A 26,258-nucleotide genomic window follows, 5' to 3' on the forward strand; every position below is an offset into this window, starting at 1 on the left:
GCATAATAATGTGTTAATTCCATGACTGTATATATCGGTTGATATCGGTATCGGTAATTAAAGAGTTGGACAATATCGGTTCATGAATGGCACTGTACACATGCAAGGGAGGGGGCTGGCAGCTCATCAGTGTCCTTCTAAGACAAAATCCTGTGTCTCTCCTCATCTAACCTAGAAAACAAACACCCACGACACAATTTGCCCTCTTTAATCCAAATCTGCCTCTGACGTCTGGCGTCAAACGTACGCCTTCTCGTCTCTTTAACGGGACACCGGCAGTGACGCGCGGGTGGGAAATGGTTAAACGTCGAGCGTAATTAGAGACTGCCTCCGCCAATACGGGAGCTGCGTGGAGCTCCACGCATCCTCCACCCCTATCTACTATCTCTCCCTCTCCCTCGCTCGCTCTCTCTTTCTAACACACACACACACACACACACACACACACACACACACACACACACACACACACACACACACACACACACACACACACACACACACACACACACACACACACACACACACACACACACACACACACACACACACACACACACACACACACACACACACTCCTCCCCAGCAGGCTCCTCTGGGTGTCTAACACAGTGGAAATTCAAAGAGCGAGCCTCCCCACTTCACACACGTCCCGTGCCGTGCGTGGAGCGCAGCGGGGAGATAGACACTCTCTCCTCACACAGCGCGTAAAGTTGGCAAATATGTTGTAAAGTTACGCATGAGGACTCCGTTGCTTTACGCTGTGACGTCCGTGCGTATTTCTACACAATGTCCAGGCTGTGGTGACTTTTACGCACGACACTAGAAAATGGACCGGAGGCTCTCCAAGGGCAGCTGGCTGCCGGTGACCGGGCTGGTCATCTCCCTGCTGCTGTGCGCCTGCGTGGTGGACTTGGTGCTGGCGCAAATCCGCTACTCCATCCCCGAGGAGCTGGAGCACGGAGCCTTCGTGGGCAACATCGCGGAGGACCTGGGCTTGGATGTGGCCAAGCTGTCCGCGCGTCGCTTCCGCATCGTCTCCGGGGCCAAGAAGCAGTATTTAGAAGTCAACTTGGAGAACGGCATTTTGTTCGTGAACGAGAAAATAGACAGAGAGGAGCTTTGTGAGCGCAGCCCCAGCTGTTTTTTGCACCTGCAAGTCGTCATCGAGAACCCGCTGGAGCTCTACAGAGTGGAAGTGGAGATTTTAGACGTGAATGACAATTCTCCCAGCTTCCCGTGGAGCGAGTTCAACATAGACATCACCGAGTCGGCGGCGCCCGGCTCCTGCTTCCCGTTAGAGAGCGCGCAGGACCTGGACGTGGGCGCGAACTCGCTGCGCTCCTACCAGCTGAGCGCCAACGAGCACTTCATCCTCAACATCCAGACGCGTAACGACGGCAGCAAGTTCGCGGAGCTGGTGCTGGACACCCCGCTGGACCGGGAGCGCCGTAAGAAACACGAGATGGTTCTGACCGCTTTTGACGGCGGGTCCCCGGAGCGCACCGGGACCGCGTTGATCACCATCACGGTGCTGGACGCCAACGACAACGTGCCCGTGTTCGACCGCTCCGTGTACCGGGCCAGCCTGGTGGAGAACGCGCCGCGCGGCACGCCGGTGCTGAAGCTCAACGCCACCGACTTGGACGAGGGCGCCAACGGGGAGGTGACGTACGCCTTCAGCGGGCACGCGCCTCTCAAAGTGCGGGAGCTGTTCAGCGTGGACCCGTACACGGGCGAGGTCCGCGTCAAGGGCGTCGTGGACTACGAGAAAGCCAGCGTGTACGAGCTGTACGTGCAGGCCAGGGACCGGGGACCCTCGGCGGTCGCCGTGCACAGCAAAGTCCTGGTGGACATCGTGGACGTGAACGACAACACCCCGGAGGTCATCCTCACCTCCGTGTCCACGCCGGTGCTGGAGGACGCGCCGCCCGGCACGGTGATCGCCGTCATCAGCGTCATGGACCAGGACTCCGGCGAGAACGGCAACGTGGACTGCCAAATCCCCAACAACGTCCCGTTCCAGCTGCACTCCTCTTTCAAGAACTACTACACGTTGGTGACCAGCGACTTCTTGGACCGGGAGGCGGTGAACGAGTACAACATCACGCTCACGGCTCGCGACCTGGGCTCGCCTGCTTTATCCACGCGTAAAACCGTCCTGGTGCAGGTGTCGGACATTAACGACAACCCGCCGCGGTTCTCGCAGCCGTCCTACACCGTCTACGTGACCGAGAATAACGCCCCGGGCGCCTCTATTTGCACCGTGACCGCCTTCGACCCGGATTCCAACCAGAACGCGTATCTGTCCTATTCCATCCTCGACGGTCCAATCCAGGGCATGCCGGTGTCCACGTACGTGTCAATCAACTCGGACAACGGCAACATTTACGCGCTGCGCTCCTTTGACTACGAGCAGCTGCGGAACTTCCACATTCAAGTCCAAGCGCAGGACGCCGGTTTCCCGCCACTCGCCAGCAACGTAACAGTCAACGTCTTTATTTTGGACCAAAACGACAACGCGCCGGTGGTCGTGTCCCCGCTGCCCAAAAACGGCACCGTGGCCACGGAGGTGGTGCCGCGCTCGGTGGACGCCGGTTACCTGGTCATTAAAGTCACGGCCATGGACGCGGACGCGGGGCAAAACTCCCGCTTGTCCTATCAGGTGACGCAAGCCACCGACCCGGGGCTGTTCAGCGTGGCTTTGTACACCGGGGAAATCCGGACTATCCGCAGGCTGGCGGACAAGGACGCGTACCGGCACCGGCTGGTGATCCAAGTGAAGGACAACGGGCAGCCTCCTCTCTCCGCCACCGTCTCCGTGGTCCTCAAGGTGGTGGACAGCGTCCCGGAGTCCTTATCCGACTACGGCGACCTCACCTTCAGCCCGCAGCCCGCCTCCAACCTCTCCCTCTACTTGATCGTGTCACTCAGCACCATATCGTTCATCTTCCTGGTGGCGATAATCGTCCTGGCCGCGGTCAAGTGCTACAAGGACCGTGAGACCCTGAGCGGCTACAACCTGCCGCCCTTCGCCTGCTGCTGCTGCGCGGGCTTCCAGCCGGATCCTCCCGCGGAGGTCTTCAAGAAATCCAACCTCAACTTGCAGATTTCCTCCACGGCCAACAAAGTGCCCACCAACTGCGTGGAGGCGAACGGCGGCGGCGGCGGCGGCGTGGCTCAGCCGTACTGCTACAAAGTCTGCTTGACCCCGGAGTCCGCCAAGAGCGACTTCATGTTTTTGAAGCCGTGCAGCCCGAGCAGCGCGCCGCGCAACAACGAAGCCAAGAGCGCGGAGCATTCGTGGGGGGCGTCGGTGAACAACGGAGCGACCACCCCTAACGAGGTAAAATCAATAAAAATAATAATAAATCCCACTTTTTTTTAAATATTTTTTTATTCATTTTAAGGGTGCTTTTTGAACAATTACGCACAGTGCGCATTTTGGAAGCTTAATTACGCACGCGTAAAAGTGGACAATTGCACGGTTTAATTTGCTGCGGGGGGGGAAAAAAAAAAGAAAATTCATTCTTAATGCCTCTTCCATCATGTGTCAGGGGGGAGGAGGTGAGGTGGGGGAGACTAAATTACCCCCCTCGCCCCCTCCCGCACAACAACAAGTCAAGGGTAATGGACAAGGTGAATGACAGTTTGTCCCTGGTTCTTACAGCCGAGACTATATAGGACAAATCACCCCTCTGGCCATCCCTCACAGAAGCATTATATCGCACAATGTGGCGTATTCTCCAAGGGGGGGTGGAGGGGGGGGGGGAGGGGGGGGGGCATGTCCATTATTGATGAAAAACAGCAAATGTTCTGTTTTTTTTGGAAGTGGGAGTATAGGACACAAGGAATGGAGGAGGAGGAGGAGGAGGGAGCGCAAGGACATGGCTGGACTGAGACGTGGGCCGCCTGTAGATGGGCGACGTCCTCTGGGTGCTAGGGGGAGACGGAGATGGGAAGTCATATTTGTCAGCAGGGGGTGGACGGGGAGGGGAGGAGGGGAGGAGGGGAGGAGGGGAGACAAGGGGAATTAAAGGAGGCAGGATGTAGTGTTTTCTAATTCCGGCAGACAGGGCAGTAGACCGTTAATGTGTGTGTGTGTGTGTGTGTGTGTGTGTGTGTGTGTGTGTGTGTGTGTGTGTGTGTGTGTGTGTGTGTGTGTGTGTGTGTGTGTGTGTGTGTGTGTGTGTGCTTGTATATCCACCCTTCTTGAGACATCAACAAGGAAAAGTATGTTCCAATATGAGGAGGTGTGAACAAGTTAGGACCGGGCTCATGGTCCCTAAAATGAAAACAATTGCATCTAATATTTTATTTTTATTTTTTTAAATTTGTATAAAGCACTTTACATTGAGTAAAAAACCTCAAAGTGCTACAGTGTATTAAAAAATTAAAAAAAATAAAAAGATAATTAAAAAAAATAGAATAGCCAAATAGCTAAAACTATAGTATGCTTATATCTAAAAAAGGCTTTTTAAAAAAAAAAAAATCCACAGTCTGTGGTGCCCTCAGGTGGTCAGGGAGAGCGTTCCACAGACTGGGAGCGGCGGAGCAGAAAACCCATTGTTCGTATAGCTTTGTCCTCGGAGGTTGGAGGAGGTCAGCCTGTAATAGAGCGGTGTTTTTCCAACCACTGTGCCGCGGCACACTGGCGTGCCGTGGGAGATGATGTCATTTCACCTATTTGGCTTGAAATTTTATTTTTTTTGCAAACCACTAATTTTAATCCGCAAATAAGAGTGTCGCCGCTGTCTAGAGCTCGGCAGAGTAATCAATCAATCAATCAATCAATGTTTATTTATATAGCCCTAAATCACTAGTGTCTCAAAGGGCTGCACAAGCCACAACGACATCCTCGGTACAGAGCCCACATAAGGGCAAGGAAAACTCACCCCAGTGGGACGTCGAGTGGGTCTGACATAATATTGTGAAAGTCCAGTCCAACCGTGTAATACTATTCCATATCAGTAGGTGGCAGCCGGTAGCTAATTGTTTTTGTCGTGATCTGTATATATATATATATATATATATATATATATATATATATATATATATATATATATATATATATATATATATATATATATATATATATATATATATATATATATATATATATATATAATTGTATTTTTTTTTTTTTTTTTTTTTTTTTGCAACATGAACATTTTATAAGGCGTAATTTAATTAATAAAGAAAATATGTTCACTGACTTTAAGAACAATAATAATACAACAACTTTATGTAAAATATATGATACTGATGATTTTATTTTAACACATTTATGGACTCTTAAATTTCCCTTTGAGGATCTCCCTTTTATTCACCATTATATTCATATTTTATTATTATTATTATCTTACATTTATCTTGTACATTTCTATTTGTATTACATAAGTATGTTTCCCATAATTGTCCTCCACAGTGGACATTTATCATCAGGAGATTTTCTCATCTCCTGATGATTGAGGAAACCCTCATGAAACAGGCCTGTAGAGATGAAATAGTCTTGTGATTTTTTTCCCACACATACATATTACGCTCTACCACGGTATCGAGCACTATTTTTTTTGGATAATCCAATTAAGACACATCTATATATATCAATTAAGACACATATATGCAAAATAGAAAGAAATAATACATTTAGTAAGAAAAGTTACAGTGCTTTATTGATGCACATTATTTCCAGGCTTTCGAGGGCCAAATAAAATGAAGTGGCGGGCCACATCTGGCCTTTGGGCCTTGAGTTTGACACCTGTGATATTATTAATGTTGTAAATACAAATCATCATATATCTAGAAAGGCTGGTCCTAAAGTGGTTGGCATTATTCAGAGGTCTCAAGAAGGTAAGAAATACAAGAATGTGGGTGTGTGTGTGTGTGTGTGTGTGTGTGTGTGTGTGTTAATCACCAGCAGACACCACCAGGGAGAATGACAAATGTCATCTCGGTCACGGGCACACTACTTCCAGGGGGTGGGCGGTTGAGGTCACGGGGGGTTGTTATGCAGCTCCTCGAGGAGAGAGCGTCCCTCTTTAATCGTTAATTGGCTCCCTAATTCACTCAGCAGCACACACACCCACACACACACACACACACACACACACACACACACACACACACACACACACACACACACACACACACACACACACACACACACACACACACGCACGCACAGGCAGAGGTCGAGAGGACACATCATCCAGTGACGCCATGGATGGAGGCCTGGCAGCGTGGATGCAAGGTGAAGTCATAGACGGCAGCACAAGGACCTGGAGTGACTTTCCAAGGCTCCCCGTGATGACAAACCTTGAATATTCACATTAAGTGCACACCCACACACACACACACACACACACACACACACACACACACACACACACACACACACACACACACACACACACACACACACACGATGATAATTTCCATCATTTTCTCCTTGGCCAGCTCCCCTTTGAAGATTACAATCGTGTTCTGTTTCATCCTGCTGGGCTTCTAATTGGTTTTGTAGGCCGCTTGGCAATGGGTGCGTTTGGAATACATATTCCGGTATAAATAACGGTATTATTACGCTTTTGGGTCGCATTGTTCGTCTTATAGCGACTTTTAGTGAATTAATAGAGCGTGGGGTGAATAATATGAGGCAGAGTGGAGAGAGAGAGCGAGAGAGAGACTGCATGAGACCAGGCGTAAATATCACTCGGGTGCCCTCTTTCACCCCCCCCCCCCCCCCGCAGCGCCACGGAGGATAAAAGCAAAACCAAGTGACAGGCGAATCTTAGCTGAGGGCAACAACGCCACCTCGCCTCTTAAAATGAATTTCTACCAGACATCCACACGGTGGAGGCATCGATTTCGAATGGAGTAGAGAGCCTTTGTTGTCGTCGCACAAGAACGTACACCGCAGGAACTGAAATAAGGGTTCGACTCAGACTTTAGATTTGAAAAACAAATCAGCAGCGTCGTACAAAAAAAGCTTTTATCAATTACGCCAAATAGCGAAAGTGAAACCGCTTCTATCAGGACATGATCTTGACAAATTAATCCACGCCTTTATCTCGACTCGTTTAGACTACTGCAATGTATGTAGGCATTAGCCCGCCTGCAGCTCGTGCAGAACTCTGCTGCTCGTCTGCTAACACAGACCCGCAGACGTGAGCACATCACCCCTATATTAGCGTCCCTTCACTGGCTCCCTGTGCGTTACAGAATCCATTTTAAACTCCTTTTATTTGTTTTTAAATGTCTAAACAACCTCGCGCCAACATATCTCTCCGACCTCCTTCAGCCTTACTGCCCCACCCGATCCCTAAGATCAGCCGATCAGCTGCTACTGACGGTCCGGGACACAAGGCTGAAGCTTAGAGGTGACAGAGCTTTCGCCGCTGCTGCTCCCAAGCTCTGGAACGACCTACCTCTGAGTGTTGGACAAGCCTCCTCTCTTCCTGTTTTTAAATCTCTCTTAAAAACATACTTTTATTCCATGGCTTTTAACACTGAGTGATATCCATCCAGCAATGGCACCCCATAATACACCTGCTGTGAACCTGTTTTTATGTTTTATTTATTTTATTTATTTATTTTGTTATCGTGTTCTGTTTGTGTTGTGTTGTTTGCTCGGTTCTCGTATTATTTTTAACCTGCCCATTGTACAGCACTTTGGCTACCCCTGTGGTAAAGTTGATTTGATTTGATTTGATTTGATATTTGCTTATTTTCTGTCTGATAAGATAATTCTTCTTACTAAGCAGATTTTTAATGTTAGAGTGTTTTACTTGTTTTAAGGGTTTCGGTCCTAAATGATCTCAGTAAGATATTACAGCTTGTTGCTGAGATTTGATGAGCTATATTGAGTAAAACATGCTTGAAACTAGAATATCAACTGTCGTGTCGTCAACACTCACAAGTATAAAACTACTTTTTTAAAGTCATCATTTCTTATTTCAAGCATGTAAAAAAAAAAAAAATCATGACTTGGACACAATTGTGTCTCATAATTAAAAACAGATGACAGCCAAATGGACTTTGCTGTTTTATTTCCAATGAAACAATAGAAAATACATACTCAATTAGTAGCACAGTTGTTAATAGTGAGAATATATTTATTTTAAGGTATTTTTGGGTTCATTGAGGTTAGCTAATTAGGGACCGCAATGTCCCTTTGGGACAGAGAACCCTATTGTTATTGTAACGTTTTATTCTTTATTATTATTTTTCTTCCGCCGCCTCTTTGAGCTGTAATTTGACCCCCTTAACATGCTTCAAAACTTACCATATTTGACACACACATCAGGACTGGCGAAAAATTGCGATCTAATAAAAAAACCAAACACCAAAACTCAAAATTTCGCTCTGGCGCCCCCTAGGAAAAAACACAGACAAAACTACTTGTAACTTCCGGACCTAGATGTCATACATTGACATCCTTCAGCGAAAAGCAACAAGAAATTGGCAATTCCCCCTTCAAAACAAAAGTTTAGTAAAATCACTCACTTTTGCCTCTCTGAGCTGTAATTTGACCCCCTTAACATGCTTAAAAATTCACCAAACTGGACACACACATCAGGACTGGCAAAAATTGCGATCTAATAAAAAAAAAACAACAAAAAAAAACTCAAAATTGCAATTTAGCGCCCCCTAGGAAGAAAACACAAACACAACTGCTCCTAGGAAGAAAACTCAGACTAAACTGCCTGTAACTTCCAGTAGGAATGTCATAGAGACATGAAACAAAAACCTTTATGTAGGTTTCAATTAGACCTAGATTCCATACACTGACAACCCCCGGCAAAAATCAACAGGAAGTTTGCAATTCCCCCTTCAAAGCAAAAGTTGAGTAAAAACAGTCACCTTTTTTCAAACATTATCTCCTCTGAGCGCGTTTGTCGTGTTGGCTTCAAATTAGCACAGGAGAGAGATTGAACCCTTCTGATTAAAAGTTAATGCTACGGTTTGGATTTTATGAGCCCTCAAAGTCGGTCCCGTCCATCGCTGCTTGCAGCTTTAATTAGGGTCCGCACAGGACCATTGTCAAAGGAATCCCAAAGGGAGTTCCTTTTGCAATGGGACGAAAGGAACCTATTGTTATTGTAAGGTTTTATTATTATTATTCCGCAGCTTTTCGCACTACTTTGCCCCCCTTAACATGCTTCAAAACTCACCAAATTTTACACACACATAGAAAAACGTGCCCCAAACAGTTTAGTAAAAAAAACAAACCCCAAAAATCAAAATTGCGCTCTAGTTTTACTTGTTTTGGAAAGTCTTGACAAGACAAATTTTCTTGTTCTATTGGCAGATAAATGTACATAGTTAAAATAATAATTCTTCTCACTAAGCAGATTTTATGTTAGAGTGTTTGACTTGTTTTAAGGGTTTTGGTCCTAAATGATCTCAGTAAGATATTACAGCTTGTTGCTGAGATTTGATGAGCTATATTGAGTAAAACATGCTTGAAACTAGAATATCAACTGTGGCAAAGCTGTGTCGTCAACACTCACAAGTATAAAACTACTTTTTTAAAGTCATCATTTCTTATTTTAAGCATGCAAAAAAAAAAAAAATCATGACTTGGACACAATTGTGTGTCATAATTAAAACAGATGACAGCCAAATGGACTTTGCTGTTTTATTTTCAATGAAACAATAGAAAATACGTACTCATATAGTAGTACACTTGTTAGTAGTGAGAATATACTTATTTTAAGGTACACTGCAAAAAGTCAGCGTTCAAAAACAAGAATAAAAAAATACAAAAATTAGAGGTATTTTATTTTAACTAAGTACATTTATCTGCCAATAGAACAAGAACATTTGGCTTGCCAAGACTTTCCAAAACAAGTAAAACTAGAGCGCAATTTAGATTTTTTATTTTTTATTTTTTTTTACTAAACTGTTTGGGGCACGTTTTTCTGTGTGTGTAAAATTTGGTGAGTTTTGAAGCATGTTAAGGGGGCAAAGTAGTGCGCAAAGCTGCGGATTAATAATAATAAAACCTTACAATAACAATAGGTACCTTTCGTCCCATTGCAAAAGGAACTCCCTTTGGGATTCCTTTGACAATGGTCCTTTGCGGACCCTAATTAAAGCTGCAAGCAGCGATGGACGGGACCGACTTTGAGGGCTCATAAAATCCAAACCGTAGCAGTAATTAAAAAAACTTTCATCAACTTTTAATCAGAAGGGTTCAATCTCTCTCCTGTGCTAATTTGAAGGCGACACGACAAACGCGCTCAGAGGAGATAATGTTTGAAAAAAGGTGACTGTTTTTACTCAACTTTTGTTTTGAAGGGGGAATTGCAAACTTCCTGTTGATTTTTGCTGGGGGTTGTCAGTGTATGGAATCTAGGTCTAAGTGAGACCTACATAGAGGTTTTTGTTTCATGTCTCTACGACATTCCTACTGGAAGTTACAGCCAGTTTTGTCTGAGTTTTCTTCCTAGGAGCAGTTGTGTTTGTGTTTTCTTCCTAGGGGGCGCTAGAGTGCAATTTTGAGTTTTTTTGTTTTTTTTGTTTTTGTTTTTAGATGGCAATTTTTGCAAGTCCTGATGTGTGTGTCCAGTTTGGTGAATTTTGAAGCATGTTAAGGGGGTCAAATTACAGCTCAAAGAGGCAAAAGTGAGTGATTTTACTAAACTTTTGTTTTGAAGGGGGAATTGCCAATTTCCTGTTGCTTTTTGCTGAAGGACGTCAATGTATGAAATCTAGGTCCGGAAGTTACAAGTAGTTTTGTCTGTGTTTTTTTCCTAGGGGGCGCTAGAGCGAAATTTTGAGTTTTGGTGTTTGGTTTTTTGATTAGATCGCAATTTTTCGCCAGTCCTGATGTGTGTGTCAAATATGGTAAGTTTTGAAGCATGTTAAGGGGGTCAAATTACAGCTCAAAGAGGCGGCGGAAGAATAATAATAATAATAAAGAATAAAACGTTACAATAACAATAGGGTCCTCTGTCCCAAAGGGACATTGCGGTCCCTAATTAGCTAACCTCAATGAACCCAAACATACCTTAAAATAAATATATTCTCACTAATAACAACTGTACTACTATATGAGTACATATTTTCTATTGTTTCATTGAAAATAAAACAGCAAAGTCCATTTGGCTGTCATCTGTTTTAATTATGAGACACAATTGTGTCAAAGTCATGATTTTTTTTTTCATGCTTGAAATAAGAAATGATGACTTTAAAAAAGTAGTTTTATACTTGTGAGTGTTGATGACACAACAGTTGATATTCTAGTTTCAAGCATGTTTTACTCAATATAGCTCATCAAATCTCAGCAACAAGCTGTAATATCTTACTGACATCATTTAGGACCAAAACCCTTAAAACAAGTAAAACACTCTGATGTAAAATCTGCTTAGTGAGAATAAATATCTTATCAGACAGAAAATAGGCAAATATCACCCTTATTTGAGATATTTCATCTTACTTAGATTTCAGTTTTTGCAGTGTAGTTTTGGGTTTATTGAGGTTAGCTAATTTTACTTGTTTTGGAAAGTCTTGACGAGCCAAACTTTCTTGTTCTATTGGCAGATAATTTTGCTTAGTTCAAGTAAAATACCCCTCATTTTTGTATTTTTTTTCCTTGTTTTTGAACACTGACTTTTTGCCGTGTACAAAGTAGTACCTCAACCTACGAGCCTGATTGGTCCTAGTAACTCAAAACCCTCGCATCTCAAATTGAAATGAACGGAAATCTGTGTAATTGGTGCTCGGCCCCGCCAAAACAGTACCGTTTTAATGATGTAACGTGCTACTAAGACGAAAACCTAACTTTTATCGAAGAACTATTGAGTGAAAACAATACAATTTAATCTGGTATAAACAATACAGTAGTTCCATGAAGTATTATGTACAGAATTTACCTTGGAAAGTGGACTTTGACGGTATCCTTGTCAAACACACCATCATCAGCTTTCCCATATTTTCATAGATACATGTTTAAATAGTATTTTGACTCATTCTGCTTCAGTATGCATGGCACAGACTTGCAGTGATACAATCAAATTGCTTCCCCATGTAGATCCACTACACCAGGGGTCACCAACGCGGTGCCCGCGGGCACCAGGTAGCCCGTAAGGACCAGATGAGTCGCCCGCTGGCCTGTTCTAAAAATAGCTCAAATAGCAGCACTTACCAGTGAGCTGCCTCTATTTTTTAAATTTTATTTATTTACTAGCAAGCTGGTCTCGCTTTGCTGGACATTTTTAATTCTAAGAGAGACAAAACTCAAATAGAATTTGAAAATCCAAGAAAATATTTTAAAGACTTGGTCTTCACTTGTTTAAATAAATTCATACATTTTTTTACTTTGCTTCTTATAACTTTCAGAAAGACAATTTTTGAGAAAAAAATACAACCTTAAAAATGATTTTAGGATTTTTAAACACATATACCTTTTTACCTTTTAAATTCCTTCTTCTTTCCTGACCATTTAAATCAATGTTCAAGTAATTTCTTTTTTTAATTGTAAAGAATAATAAATACATTTTAATTTAATTCTTCATTTTAGCTTCTGTTTTTTCGACGAAGAATATTTGTGAAATATTTCTTCAAACTTATTATGATTAAAATTTAAAAAAAATGATTCTGGCAAATCTAGAAAATCTGTAGAATCAAATTTAAATCTTATTTCAAAGTCTTTTGAATTTCTTTTAACATTTTTGTTCTGGAAAATCTAGAAGAAATAATGATTTGTCTTTGTTAGAAATATAGCTTGGTCCAATTTGTTATTTATTCTAACAAAGTGCAGATTGGATTTTAACCTATTTAAAACATGTCATCAAAATTCTAAAATTAATCTTAATCAGGAAAAATTACTAATGGTGTTCGATAAATTATTTTTTAAATTTTTTCAAAAAGATTCGAATTAGCTAGTTTTTCTCTTCTTTTTTTCGGTTGAATTTTGAATTTTAAAGAGTCGAAATTGAAGATAAACTATGTTTCAAAATTTAATTGTCATTTTTTTCGTGTTTTCTCCTCTTTTAAACCGTTCAATTACGTGTAAATATCATTAATTATCAATAATAATATAGAGTTAAAGGTATTTGAGCAAATTGGCTATTTCTGGCCATTTATTTAAGTGTGTATCAAACTGGTAGCCCTTCGCATTAATCAGTACCCAAGAAGTAGCTCTTGGTTTCAAAAAGGTTGGTGATCCCTGCACTACACGCTCTGTCATGTTTTTCGATGATTTCTTTCTTTTATTCAATGAATATCATCCACTTCTTCTTTTCAGCATTGTCCTTCACATTCACACAACACTGCTACGTCCATCTCTAGCTACAAGCTAACGCTCGCTACTGAATCCAGATGTTTCGGGCAGCTCTAACGGGTTTTACCGTGACATTTCCACCGCGGAGATTCTTGTAACTAGGGGTGTCCGATAATGGCTTTTTGCCGATATCCGATATTCCGATATTGTCCAACTCTTTAATTACAGATACCGATATCAACCGATACCGATATCAACCGATATATGCAGTCGTGGAATTAACACATTATTATGCCTAATTTGGACAACCATGTATGGTGAAGATAAGGTAATTTTTTAAAAAAAATAATAAAATAAGATAACTAAATTTAAAACATTTTCTTGAATAAAAAAGAAAGTAAAACAATATAAAAACAGTTACATAGAAACTAGTAATTAATGAAAATGAGTAAAATTAACTGTTAAAGGTTAGTACTATTAGTGGAGCAGCAGCACGCACAATCATGTGTGCTTACGGACTGTATCCCTTGCAGACTGTATTGATATATATTGATATATAATGTAGGAACCAGAATATTAATAACAGAAAGAAATGGGGGGAAGGAGGTTTTTTGGGTTGGTGCACTAATTGTAAGTGTATCTTGTGTTTTTTATGTTGATTTAATAAAAATTAAAAAAAATAAAAAATAAAAAAAAGATACCGTTAAGAAAAAAAACGATACAGATAATTTCTGTTATTACATTTTAACGCATTTATCGGCCGATATTATCGACATCCCTACTTGTAACCCAAGTTTTTGGTTGCAACTTGAAGCATAACTTATCTCAAAACACTCTTAAGTTGAGGTACCACTATTTACCTAACCATGTTTGTGTTTAAGGACTAACACCATGACGCATGACACAAAGAGAAGAGCGGAATTTTTGAATGGAAATGTGTAATTTTGATTAGACTTGTTTCCTTTTTTCATTCTAGACCTGGGTTTAACATTGTACTCCCTGCAACCACACCATTAGGTAAACCTGCTCTATAATGAATATTATCATACTACTTCTAATATTTTTGGTTACCTTATACATGAGGAGACTATTGGAAACTGCTCTTGGTCACATAAAGTGTCGCTCAACACCACTCAGAAGCACACAAAATAAACACATCATTACCCATAAATACAGACACACCTGCAGGTGCACCAAGTGAATGTGCGGATGACTTTAAATTGACTTCACATTTTCCTCCTTCTGTTTCCGCAGCTGAAGCAAGCCAACACAGACTGGACCCTCACAAAGAATCAGCATTCCTCCATTAAAAGGTATACAAACCCGTTCATATGCTATTCAACTGGCTTTCACTTCGAAATATGGGAGAGAAAGACCACTAGAGTGCTCCTGTTGTACAGAGCAGTGTTTTTCAACCACTGTGCCACGACACACTAGTGTGTTATCTAATTTCACCTATTTGGGTTAAAAGTAGGGATGTCCGGTAATGGCTTTTTGCCGATATTCCGATATTGTCCAACTCTTTAATTACAGATACCGATATCAACCGATACCGATACTGATATATACAGTTGTGGAATTAACACATTATTATGCCTAATTTGGACAACCAGGTATGGTGAAGATAAGGTCCTTTTTTTTAAATTAATAAAATAAAATAAGATAAATACATTAAAAACATTTTCTTGAATAAAAAAGAAAGTAAAACAATATAAAAACAGTTACATAGAAACTAGTAATTAATGAAAATGAGTAAAATGAACTGTTAGTACTATTAGTGGAGCAGCAGCACGCACAATCATGTGTGCTTACGGACTGTATCCCTTGCAGACTGTATTGATATATATTGATATATAATGTAGGAAGCAGAATATTAATAACAGAAGGAAACAACCCTTTTGTGTGAATGAGTGTAAATGGGGGAGGGAGGTTTTTTTTGGGTTGGTGCACTAATTGTAAGTGTATCTTGTGTTTTTTATGTTGATTTAATAAAATAAAAAAAATAAATAAATAAAAAAAAAATAAAAAAAAAAGATACCGATAATAAAAAAAACGATACCGATAATTTCCGATTTTACATTTTAAAGCATTTATCGGCCGATAATATCGGCCGGCCGATATTATCGGACATCTCAAGTTAAAAGTATTTTTTGTAAACCAGTAATCATAGTCTGCAAAATAAGTGTTGTTGTTGAGTGTCGGTGCTGTCTAGAGCTCGGCAGAGTAACCGTGTAATACTCTTCCATATCAGTAGGTGGCAGCCGGTAGCTAATTGCTTTGTAGATGTCGGAAACAGCGGGAGGCAGCGTGCGGGTAAAACGGTATCTAATGCACTGCAAAAAGTCAGTGTTCAAAAACGAGAAAAAAACAATACAAAAATGAGGGGTATTTTATTTGAACTAAGCAAAATTATCTGCGATTAGAACAAGAAAATTCGGCTTGTCAAGACTTTCCAAAACAAGTCAAATTAGCTCACCTCAATGAACCCAAAAATAGCTTAAAATAAGTATATTCTCACTAATAACAAGTGCACTTTTCTTGGTAGAAAAAAATGAGACCTTTTTGCTCAATATGTCCAAAAATATTCTTAAATGAAGTAAATAGTAGTGCCATTATCTTGACATAATGATATGCGCTCGGCATCATGATTTTTTTTTTTCATGCTTGACGTAAGAAATGATTACTTTGAAAAAGCAGTTTTATACTTGTGAGTGTTGATGACAGCTTTGCAACAGTTGATTTTCTAGTTTCAAGCATGTTTTACTCAATATAGCTCATCAAATCTCAGCAACAAGCTGTAATATTTTACTGAGATCATTTAGGACCAAAACCCTTAAAACAAGTAAAACACTCTAACATAAAATCTGCTTAGTGAGAAGAATTATCACATCAGACAGAAAATAAGCAAATATCACCCTTATTTGAGATATTTCATCTTACTTAGATTCCAGTTTTTGCAGTGTGCTTAAACCAAAAATAAACAAAAGGTGAGTGCCCCTAAGAAAGGTAATTGAAGATTAGGGAAGGCTATGCAGAACGAAACTAAAACTGAACTGGCTGCAAAGTAAACAAAAACAGAATGCTGGACGACAGCAAAGACTTACTGTGGAGAAAAGACGGCGTCCACAAAGTACATCCGAACATGACATAATCAACTATGTCCCCACAAAGAAGGATAAAAACAACTCAAATCTTCTTGATTGCTAAAACAAAGTAGATGCGGGAAATATCGCTCAAAGGAAGACATGAAACTGCTACAGGAAAATACCAAAAAAAAAGAGAAAAAAGCCATTAAAATAGGAGTGCAAGACAAGAAGTAAAACACTACACACACTAAAACAGTAAAAAAGTCCAAATAAGTCAGGGGGTGATGTGACAGGTGGTGACAGTACACCTACTTTGAGACAAGAGCTATAGTGATGCATGCTTGGTTATTCTTTAAAGTCATATCCAACAATTGCGACAACGACTTTTTACTGTCAACTGAGTTTCGTTTTTTAATGATGTCTGCTGGTGGTGTGCCTCCGCATTTTTTCAACGCAAAAAATGTGCCTTGGCTGAAAAAAGGTTGAAAAACACTGCTCTGGAGCAGTGGTCCCCAACCACCGAGCCGCGGCCCGGTACCGGTCCGCGGACCGACTGGTACCGGGCCGCACAATAATTAAATTAAAAAAAATAAAAATAAAAACCTTTTTTTTTTTTTTTTTTTAATGAAATCAACATAAAAAACACAATATATACATTATAAATATAGATCAATACAGTCTGCAGGGATACAGTCCGTAAGCACACTGATTGTATTTATTTATGTAAAAAAAAAAAAAAAAAAATATATATATATATATTTTTTTTTTAAAATACACCCCCCCTTGGCTGAAAAAAGGTTGAAAAACACTGCTCTAGAGCAGTGGTCCCCAACCACCTGGCCGCGGCCCGGTACCAGTCCACGGACCGACTGGTACCGGGCCGCACAAGAATTAAATTTAAAAAAAAAAAAAAAAAATTAAAAAATGTTTTTTTTTTTTTTAATGAAATCAACATAAAAAACACAATATATACATTATACATATAGATCAATACAGTCTGCAGGGATACAGTCCGAAAGCACATTGATTGTATTTATATATATATATATATTTTTTTTTAAAATACACCCCCTCCCCACCGGTCCGTGGGACAAATTTTCAAGCGTTGACCGGTCCGCAGCTACAAAAAGGTTGGGGACCACTGCTCTAGAGGACCTTGGCGCACTATAAACACATCAGCAGATCCTTGCGTTGACGTTTTAACCTCGCTAGCACGCATAAAACACCGGGGTCCAAACTTGTGATAACTTTAGTCCTTCAAGTCCTCTCATTTTTGGTAGTTGTATATTTTTTCCCAACGTGATTTATGTACCGTATTTTTCCGAACCATAGGGCGCACCGGATTATAAGGCGCACTGCCGATGAGGGGGTCTATTCAGGTCTATTTTCATACAAATGGTGCATTAAAGGAGTCATATTATTATGATTATTTTGTAAATGTGAAAGACTTCCTTGTGGTCTACATAACATGTAATGGTGGTTCTTTGCTCAAAATGTTGCATAGATGATGTTTTACTCATTATCTTCAAGTCTCTTCAGGATGCGCCGTTTTGTGGGCGGTCTTATTTACGTGGCTCACCTTGGACAGCGTCTTCTCCCCGTCATCTGTGTTGTAGCGGTGTAGCGTGCAAGGACGGGAGTGGAAGAAGTGTCAAAAGATGGCGCTAACTGTTTTAATGACATTCAGACTTTACTTCAGGGGTCACCAACCTTTTTGAAAGCAAGAGCTACTTCTTGGGTACTGATTAATGTGAAGGGCTACCAGTTTGATACACACTTCAATAAATGGCCAGAAATAGCCAATTTGCTCAATTTACCTTTAACTCTATGTTATTATTAATAATGAATGATATTTACACTTAATTGAACAGTTTAAAAGAGGAGAAAACACGAAAAAAATTACAATTAAATTTTGAAACATAGTTTATCTTCAATTTTGACTCTTTAAAATTCAAAATTCAACCGAAAAAAAAGAAGAGAAAAACTAGCTAATTCGAATCTTTTTGAAAAAATTAAAAAAATAATTTATGGAACATCATTAGTAATTTTTCCTGATTAAGATTAATTTTAGAATTTTGATGACATGTTTTAAATAGGTTAAAATCCAATCTGCACTTTGTTAGAATATATAACAAATTGGACCAAGCTATATTTCTAAAAAAGACAAATCATTATTTCTTCTAGATTTTCCAGAACAACATTTTTAAGGTAAATTCAAAAGACTTTGAAATAAGATTTAAATTTGATTTTACAGATTTTCTAGATTTGCCAGAATAATTATTTGAATTTTAATCATAATAAATTTGAAGAAATATTTCACAAATATTCTTCATCGAAAAACAGAAGCTAAAATGAAGAATTAAATTAAAATTGATGTATTATTCTTTACAATAAAAAAAAATACATTTACTTAAACATTGATTTAAATTGTCAGGAAAGGAGAGGAAGGAATTTAAAAGGTAAAAAGGTATATGTGTTTAAAAATCCTAAAATCATTTTTAAGGTTGTATTTATTCTCTAAAATTGTCTTTCTGAAAGTTATAAGAAGCAAAGTAAAAAAATTAATGAATTTATTTAAACAAGTGAAGACGAAGTCTTTAAAAAAAATTCTTGGGTTTTCAAATTCTATTTGAGTTTTGTCTCTCTTAGAATTAAAAATGTCGGGCAAAGCGAGACCAGCTTGCTAATAAATGAATAAAATTTAAAAATAGAGGCAGCTCACTGGTAAGTGCTGCTATTTGAGCTATTTTTAGAACAGGCCAGGGGGCTACTCATCTGGTCCTTACGGGCTACCTGGTGCCCGTGGGCACCGCATTGGAGACTCCTGCTTTACTTCAATCAATAACGGAGCAGCATCTCCTCCTCCGTGGCTCACTAGTGCAACAACAACGCCCGGAAATGTGTCCCGTGGAAAACCGTCCGACCGGAACTCTCTAATAACTAAAGTTCCTTGGGTGAATAATGTAAACTCACTACACCGGTATGTTTTAGCGCTTTCATGGCGAGTTTACTGACAGATATAAGTAAGAACTTTACATTACTTTATATTAGAAATGGCAACAGCGGAGGATGAATGTCACATAACAAGAAGATAGAGAAAAAGAAGAAGCTTATCGACAACTACAAAGGCGGATGCGTGCAAATTTTCAGGACTTATGCAGATCCAAAATACAGATCAGCAGGTACCAGAAGGTAAGAAAAGTTTCTTTTGCATAATATTGCGAAACAAAACACCAGATAATATGTCTTACCTTATTCACACACCATAATAATACTCCTATGTTGAAGCACAGTGCAATCCATAAAGTGGTGTGGCTTCATAGATTACCAAAGTCGTACTAAAACATGTTGATAGATTTTTGAGCGCCGTGTGTAATGTTCTAATTTCTCAATGGAACATATAAAATGTCGGTGTTGTTTACGTGAGTCATATTGCAGTCTACACATATTTCTTATGTGTGACTGCCATCTACTGGTCACACTTATCATTACACCATGTACCAAATTAAATAGCTTCGAGGTCGGTAAGCACAACCAAAATCATTCCGTACATTTTGAGAAAAAATGAAAGGATTTTAAGTACGCCTTATAGTACGGAAAATACGGTAACTAAGGTGTTGTTTACTTCAGATGCAGTCAGTAGTCATTTGTTAGACTTCTTTAAATATATAGTCTTCCTCAAGGTTAGGTCCTCTCTTTTTCATCATTTGGGCTGTTCAACTCGGTGGCTCGCGAGTTAGAAAAACTTGTTAGAGATTCACATTTTTGCCGCAGATTCTTAAAATTAATCACAGATGATCTTTGACAGCTTTTTTGCAGAACAGCAAAAGCTCCCGTAACGCTGAGAAAATAAATAGGTCAAAATTTGTCCCACGGACCGGTGGGGGGGTGGGGTTTGTATTTAAAAAAAAAAAAAAAAATTGTTTATTTTTTTTTATTTTTTATTTTTTTACATAAATAAATACAATCATGTGTGCTTACGGACTGTATCCCTGCAGACTTTGTTGATCGATATTGATATATAATGTATATATTGTGTTTTTTATGTTGATTTCATTAAAAAAAGAAGAAAAAAAAAAAAAAAAAAGAAAAAAAAAAAAAGAAATTCTTGTGCGGCGCGGTACCAATCGGTCTGCGGACCGATGGTTGGGGACCACTGCACTACACCGTGTGTCATAACATAGCAGTGAGTGGATGTTCCTATTCTACACAGTTACAACTCCATCAACATGGATGGAACACTCATGCGCAAGGCCATGCATGCAGACCCCGAAAACTACGTCACATCCATGGCACCCGGGCAGTACTGGACCTGGGGCACTCATGCGAGAGGCCCAAAAGGTATGCAAGGAAACTCAATACGACATCATATAAAGCACCCTTGTCAAACTCAAGGCTCATTTGATGTGACCCGTGAAAGTGGAGAAATAATACGTGCCAACAGAGTACATTATCATTTTTTTTTACTAAATGTATTCCTTTTTTTCTGTTTTGACTGAAAAAATACTTGTACTGCATGCAATTGCATATATAATAAAGTGTAATATTATCTAATAATGTAAGAAATATGAAATTGTATTGAATTATTTAATTAAATGTGTATGAATTTAGAAAGGGAAAGTACTTATCAATGAATCTGTACTAACAATGTTGTTAATGTTTGTAATGTAATGTTAGTTAAATTGGTATGAAATTGGGTTTAGAAGTAGTTATAATCTGTAATAATAAAAACTATTAGTTATTATTTGTGTTTCCTAATAATGCGAAAAATAACATATTATCATACATTACACTTTTTCCTCCCTGCTTGGCACTCAGCATCAAGGGTTGGATTTGGGGGTTGAATCAGCAAAAATGATTCCCGGGCGTGGCCACCGCTGCTGCTCACTGCTCCCCTCAACTCCCAGGGGGTGATCAAGGGTGATGGGTCAAATGCGGGGAATAATTTCGCCACACCTCGTGTTTGTGTGTGACAATCATTGCTACTTTAACTTTAACTTTTTTTAAATAAAATAAATATCTGATTGACTTATAAGTTTAAAGTGAGTCATCCATTTAATTGTACACTGTAAACATGACAGTATGTAAAAAAAAAAAAAATCAAAACAGCCAGAATTTTGCCGTAAAAAACTGTTTTTCCATGTACAGTAATTCACCATGAAACAACAACAACCGTATATATTGAAAAATGGCCTCTCAGTCACCAGAATGTTAACGTGGTACCATTTTTACATTTATAGAAATGTTCTGTAAAAAAAACACCGTAAATTGTACGGTAAAATGATGGCCTGTCTATAGAGAACGTAAAAAAATGATATAATGATCAAATGCACGTGCAATTGTATAATAATATCACAAGGCCAATCCTTATACCGCAGGGGTCACCAACCTTTTTGAAACCAAGAGCTACTTCTTGGGTACTGATTAATGTGAAGGGCTACCAGTTCGATACACACTTAAATAAATTGCCAGAAATAGCCAATTTGCTCAATTTACCTTTAACTCTATGTTATTATTAATGATTAATGATATTTACACTTAATTGAACGGTTTAAAAGAGGAGAAAACACGAAAAAAATGACAATTAAATTTTGAAACATTGTTTATCTTCAATTTCGACTCTTTAAAATTCAAAATTCAACCGAAAAAAAAGAAGAGAAATTCTAGCTAATCCGAATGTTTTTGAAAAAATAAAAAAAATAATTTATGGAACATCATTAGTAATTTTTCCTGATTAAGATTAATTTTAGAATTTTGATGACATGTTTTAAATAGGTTAAAATCCAATCTGCACTTTGTTAGAATATATAACAAATTGGACCAAGCTATATTTCTAACAAAGACAAATCATTATTTCTTCTAGATTTTCCAGAACAAAAATTTTAAAAGAAATTCAAAAGACTTTGAAATAAGATTTAAATTTGATTCTACAGATTTTCTAGATTTGCCAGAATAATTGTTTTGAATTTTAATCATAAGTTTGAAGAAATATTTCACAAATATTCTTCGTCGAAAAAACAGAAGCTAAAATGAAGAATTAAATTAAAATGTATTTATTATTCTTTACAATAATAAAAACATTTTTTTTTTACTTCAACATTGATTTAAATTGTCAGGAACGGAGAGGAAGGAATTTAAAAGGTAAAAAGGTATGTGTTTAAAAATCCTAAAATCATTTTTAAGGTTGTATTTTTTCTCTAAAATTGTCTTTCTGAAAGTTATAAGAAGCAAAGAAAAAATAAAAGAATTTATTTAAACAAGTGAAGACCAAGTCTTTAAAATATTTTCTTGGATTTTCAAATTCTATTTGAGTTTTGTCTCTCTTAGAATTAAAAATGTCGAGCAAAGCGAGACCAGCTTGCTAGTAAATAAATACAATTTAAAAAATAGAGGCAGCTCACTGGTAAGTGCTGCTATTTGAGCTATTTTTAGAACAGGCCAGCGGGCTACTCATCTGGTCCTTACGGGCTACCTGGTGCCCGCGGGCACTGCGTTGGTGACCCCTGTTATACCGTATTTCCTTGAATTGGCACAGGGAATATAGTATTCGCACATCTAGAATTACTGTCGGGTCAAACTCGTTTCTCAAAATAATTAACGCATGCTTGGCCTTATCGCCGGTTCATTATGAACGCCGGATCAACTTCGTTTCGCAAAATATTAATTTTATTATCGCATGTCTATAATTTTCGCCGGGTTTCAGTTTCGCAAAATATTTAGCATACGTCTAGAACTTCCGCCGGGTCAAATTCGTTACGTCACGAGTGACGATTTACCTGTCCTCATTTTCAAAATGGAGGAAGCGGATTTCAGTAGTTTGCAATCGCACAAAGGAAAAAAGATAAAGAGTTATTCAGTAGGATTTAAGGTCCAAGCTATTGAATACCGGTACGGTATGCTAAAAAGAACAGTAAGCAGCTATGTTTTATTAATATACCATAGCTGCGTGTGTCAAATACGGTATGAGTCATTAAATAACTCCCGCCTCCTGGTGGTAGAGGGCGCTAGTGATCCTTCTTGCGACTTCCGGTACTGCAGAAGAAGTGACAACACGCAGCAACAGATCGTCTTTTTTTTCCTCTCGCCTGAACTTTTAACATGGAGGATTACATACCGGTATCTAAAATAAAACAGTTTTCTAAACTGGACTTTCAATGGAAGCAGGAGGTAATAATTAAAGGAATATCTCCATCGAGACAGAGAGACTTTTAAAACTGAAGAAAGAAAATAAGGAGGACTTCTATAAACACGTTATCGATGCTTTTGGTCAGAAGGAGCTGCAAATGGACTCCATTTATAAGTACAGGTAAGACCATAATAACGTTTTTTTTATTAAATGTGCTTTTCATGATGGTATGCTTACATCACACTCAAAGCGCACGCCTAAATTTACCCCATTCCTTTTGGTAAACGCCGGAGTGAGAAGAGGTTTTAAAATAATTTGCGCATGCACAGCCATCCCGCAGGCTTCCGGTAAACGCCGGAGTGACAGGAGGTTTTAAATTAATTAGTGCCCCTGCGGCTATTCAAGGAAATACGGTACATTTATATTAATTTACAAATGTTTACAAGTGGCCCTCTGAGGGCAGCCATGACTGCGATGTGGCCCTCGATGAAAACAAGTTTGACACCCCTGATATAAAGGAAGCCAACACTGAAGTATCATTTCTCCCCCAGGGGAATACAAGATGTCTCCATCAACCACTAGCGTCCCCTCCCGGCCCTGGACTCCGCGGTGCACCCCGCCCCCCCAGCAGCAGCAGCCGTCCAACCCTGCCCATCCTCACCCTCACCCTCACCCTCACCCTCACCCGCACCCGCACCCGCCGCCTGACTACCACCACAACGTCTACATCCCCGGGACGCCGTCGGGCTTCTGCACGCTGAGGCCCGCCGTGCAGCGCTGCAGCGACTTGGACGTACACAACTCCTTCTCCACCTTTGGCAAGAAGCGACGTCTCCAGATGTCCCCCCAGGGGGAGGCCGCCATGATCAATAACGACCTGTACAACGACTGACGTGCGACTGACTGGCGCGGACGATTTGAGCGATGGGAGAATCATTTGTTACGTAAATGAATGAACAGTTGGTCTATGAGTGGTCGAACAGGTGAGTTTCTGAAAATAAATGCTAAAAGCTACGTTTTTCACAGTTATAGTCGTCCTTCGCCACATCGCGCTTCAAGTATTGCGCGTCACTAATTTATTGTGGATATTTTCATATTTTTAAAGCATATTCTACAATTTTTTGGTGCTAAATTAAGTATTTTTAAGCATAAAATGGCAAAATAAATGTAAAGTATCAATACTACAGTAGTATTGGCTACCAAACCAATCAGAGCGCGCGGCTCATTATGGTGGCCACTGATTAGCTCCGCCCTTAGGCAGCATTGCTACAGTGCATCCCAAAAAGTCTTCACAGCGGTTCTTTTCCCACATTTTGTTATCTTACGGTTTTAGTTGAATAATTTCATTGGTGTTCTCCAAATTTTACAGACAATGCGCCGTAAAGACAAGGTGAAAAGTAAAGTAGGAACCATTCATTCTAAATCAAAAATGTTCATAGCTCGAGCATAAAAACAATGTTTAAAATCTTCTAAATAAGTTTTTCAACATTAAGAGCGCTCTCTGATATTGATTGATTGATTGATTGATTGAGTCAGAAATTGAATAATTTCATTGGTGTTCTCCAAATTTTACAGACAATGTGCCATAAAGACAATGTGAAAAGTAAAGTAGGAACCAATCATTCTAAATCAAATATTTTCATGGCTAGAGCATACTTTTTTTTTTTAAATCTTCGAAATGATCTGCCGGTCTGCCATTCTGCCGGTCTGCCGGTCTGCCAATCTGCCGGTCTGCCAGTCTGCCGGTTTGCCAATCCAGAGGCGGTGGCAGACCGGGGTGGTGGTTCCTCTCTTTAAGAAGGGGAACCGGAGGGTGTGTTCTAACTATCGTGGGATCACACTCCTCAGCCTTCTCTGTAAGGTCTATTCAGGTGTACTGGAGAGGAGGCTACGCCGGATAGTCGAACCTCGGATTCAGGAGGAACAGTGTGGTTTTCGTCCTGGTCGTGGAACTGTGGACCAGCTCTATACTCTCGGCAGGGTCCTTGAGGGTGCATGGGAGTTTGCCCAACCAGTCTACATGTGTTTTGTGGACTTGGAGAAGGCATTCGACTGTGTCCCTCTGGAAGTCCTGTGGGGAGTGCTCAGAGAGTATGGGGTATCGGACTGTCTGATTGTGGCGGTCCGCTCCCTGTATGATCAGTGCCAGAGTTTGGTCCGCATTGCCGGCAGTAAGTCGGACACGTTTCCAGTGAGGGTTGGACTCCGCCAAGCCTGCCCTTTGTCACCCATTCTGTTCATAACTTTTATGGACATAATTTCTAGGCGCAGTCAAGGCGTTGAGGGGATCTGGTTTGGTGGCTGCAGGATTAGGTCTCTGCTTTTTGCAGATGATGTGGTCCTGATGGCTTCATCTGGCCAGGATCTTCAGCTCTCACTGGATCGGTTCGCAGCTGAGTGTGAAGCGACTGGGATGAGAATCAGCACCTCCAAGTCCCAGTCCATGGTTCTCGCCCGGAAAAGGGTGGAGTGCCATCTCCGGGTTGCGGAGGAGACCCTGCCCCAAGTGGAGGAGTTCAAGTACCTTGGAGTCTTGTTCACGAGTGAGGGAAGAGTGGATGGTGAGATCGACAGGCGGATCGGTGCGGCGTCTTCAGTAATGCGGACGCTGTATCGATCCGTTATGGTGAAGAAGGAGCTGAGCCGGAAGGCAAAGCTCTCAATTTACCGGTCGATCTACGTTCCCATCCTCACCTATGGTCATGAGCTTTGGGTTATGACCGAAAGGACAAGATCACGGGTACAAGCGGCCCAAATGAGTTTCCTCCGCCGGGTGGTGGGTCTCTCCCTTAGAGATAGGGTGAGAAGCTCTGCCATC

General features: G+C 40.3%; 1 protein-coding gene across 1 annotated transcript; it reads left to right on the plus strand.

Annotated features, from left to right (window-relative positions):
• Positions 1-662: 662 nt before the first annotated feature.
• On the plus strand, positions 663-24,599 carry si:ch73-233f7.1 (uncharacterized protein LOC100537710 homolog). Its single transcript, XM_062044007.1, has 4 exons — positions 663-3,346; positions 14,483-14,541; positions 20,528-20,655; positions 23,992-24,599. The coding sequence occupies exons 1-4, from the start codon at positions 830-832 to the stop codon at positions 24,330-24,332; spliced, it is 3,045 nt and encodes a 1,014-aa protein (XP_061899991.1). The 5' UTR covers positions 663-829; the 3' UTR covers positions 24,333-24,599.
• Positions 24,600-26,258: the final 1,659 nt, after the last annotated feature.

The sequence above is a fragment of the Entelurus aequoreus genome, linkage group LG04 (genome assembly GCF_033978785.1).
Source record: "Entelurus aequoreus isolate RoL-2023_Sb linkage group LG04, RoL_Eaeq_v1.1, whole genome shotgun sequence".
Lineage (NCBI taxonomy): Eukaryota > Metazoa > Chordata > Actinopteri > Syngnathiformes > Syngnathidae > Entelurus > Entelurus aequoreus.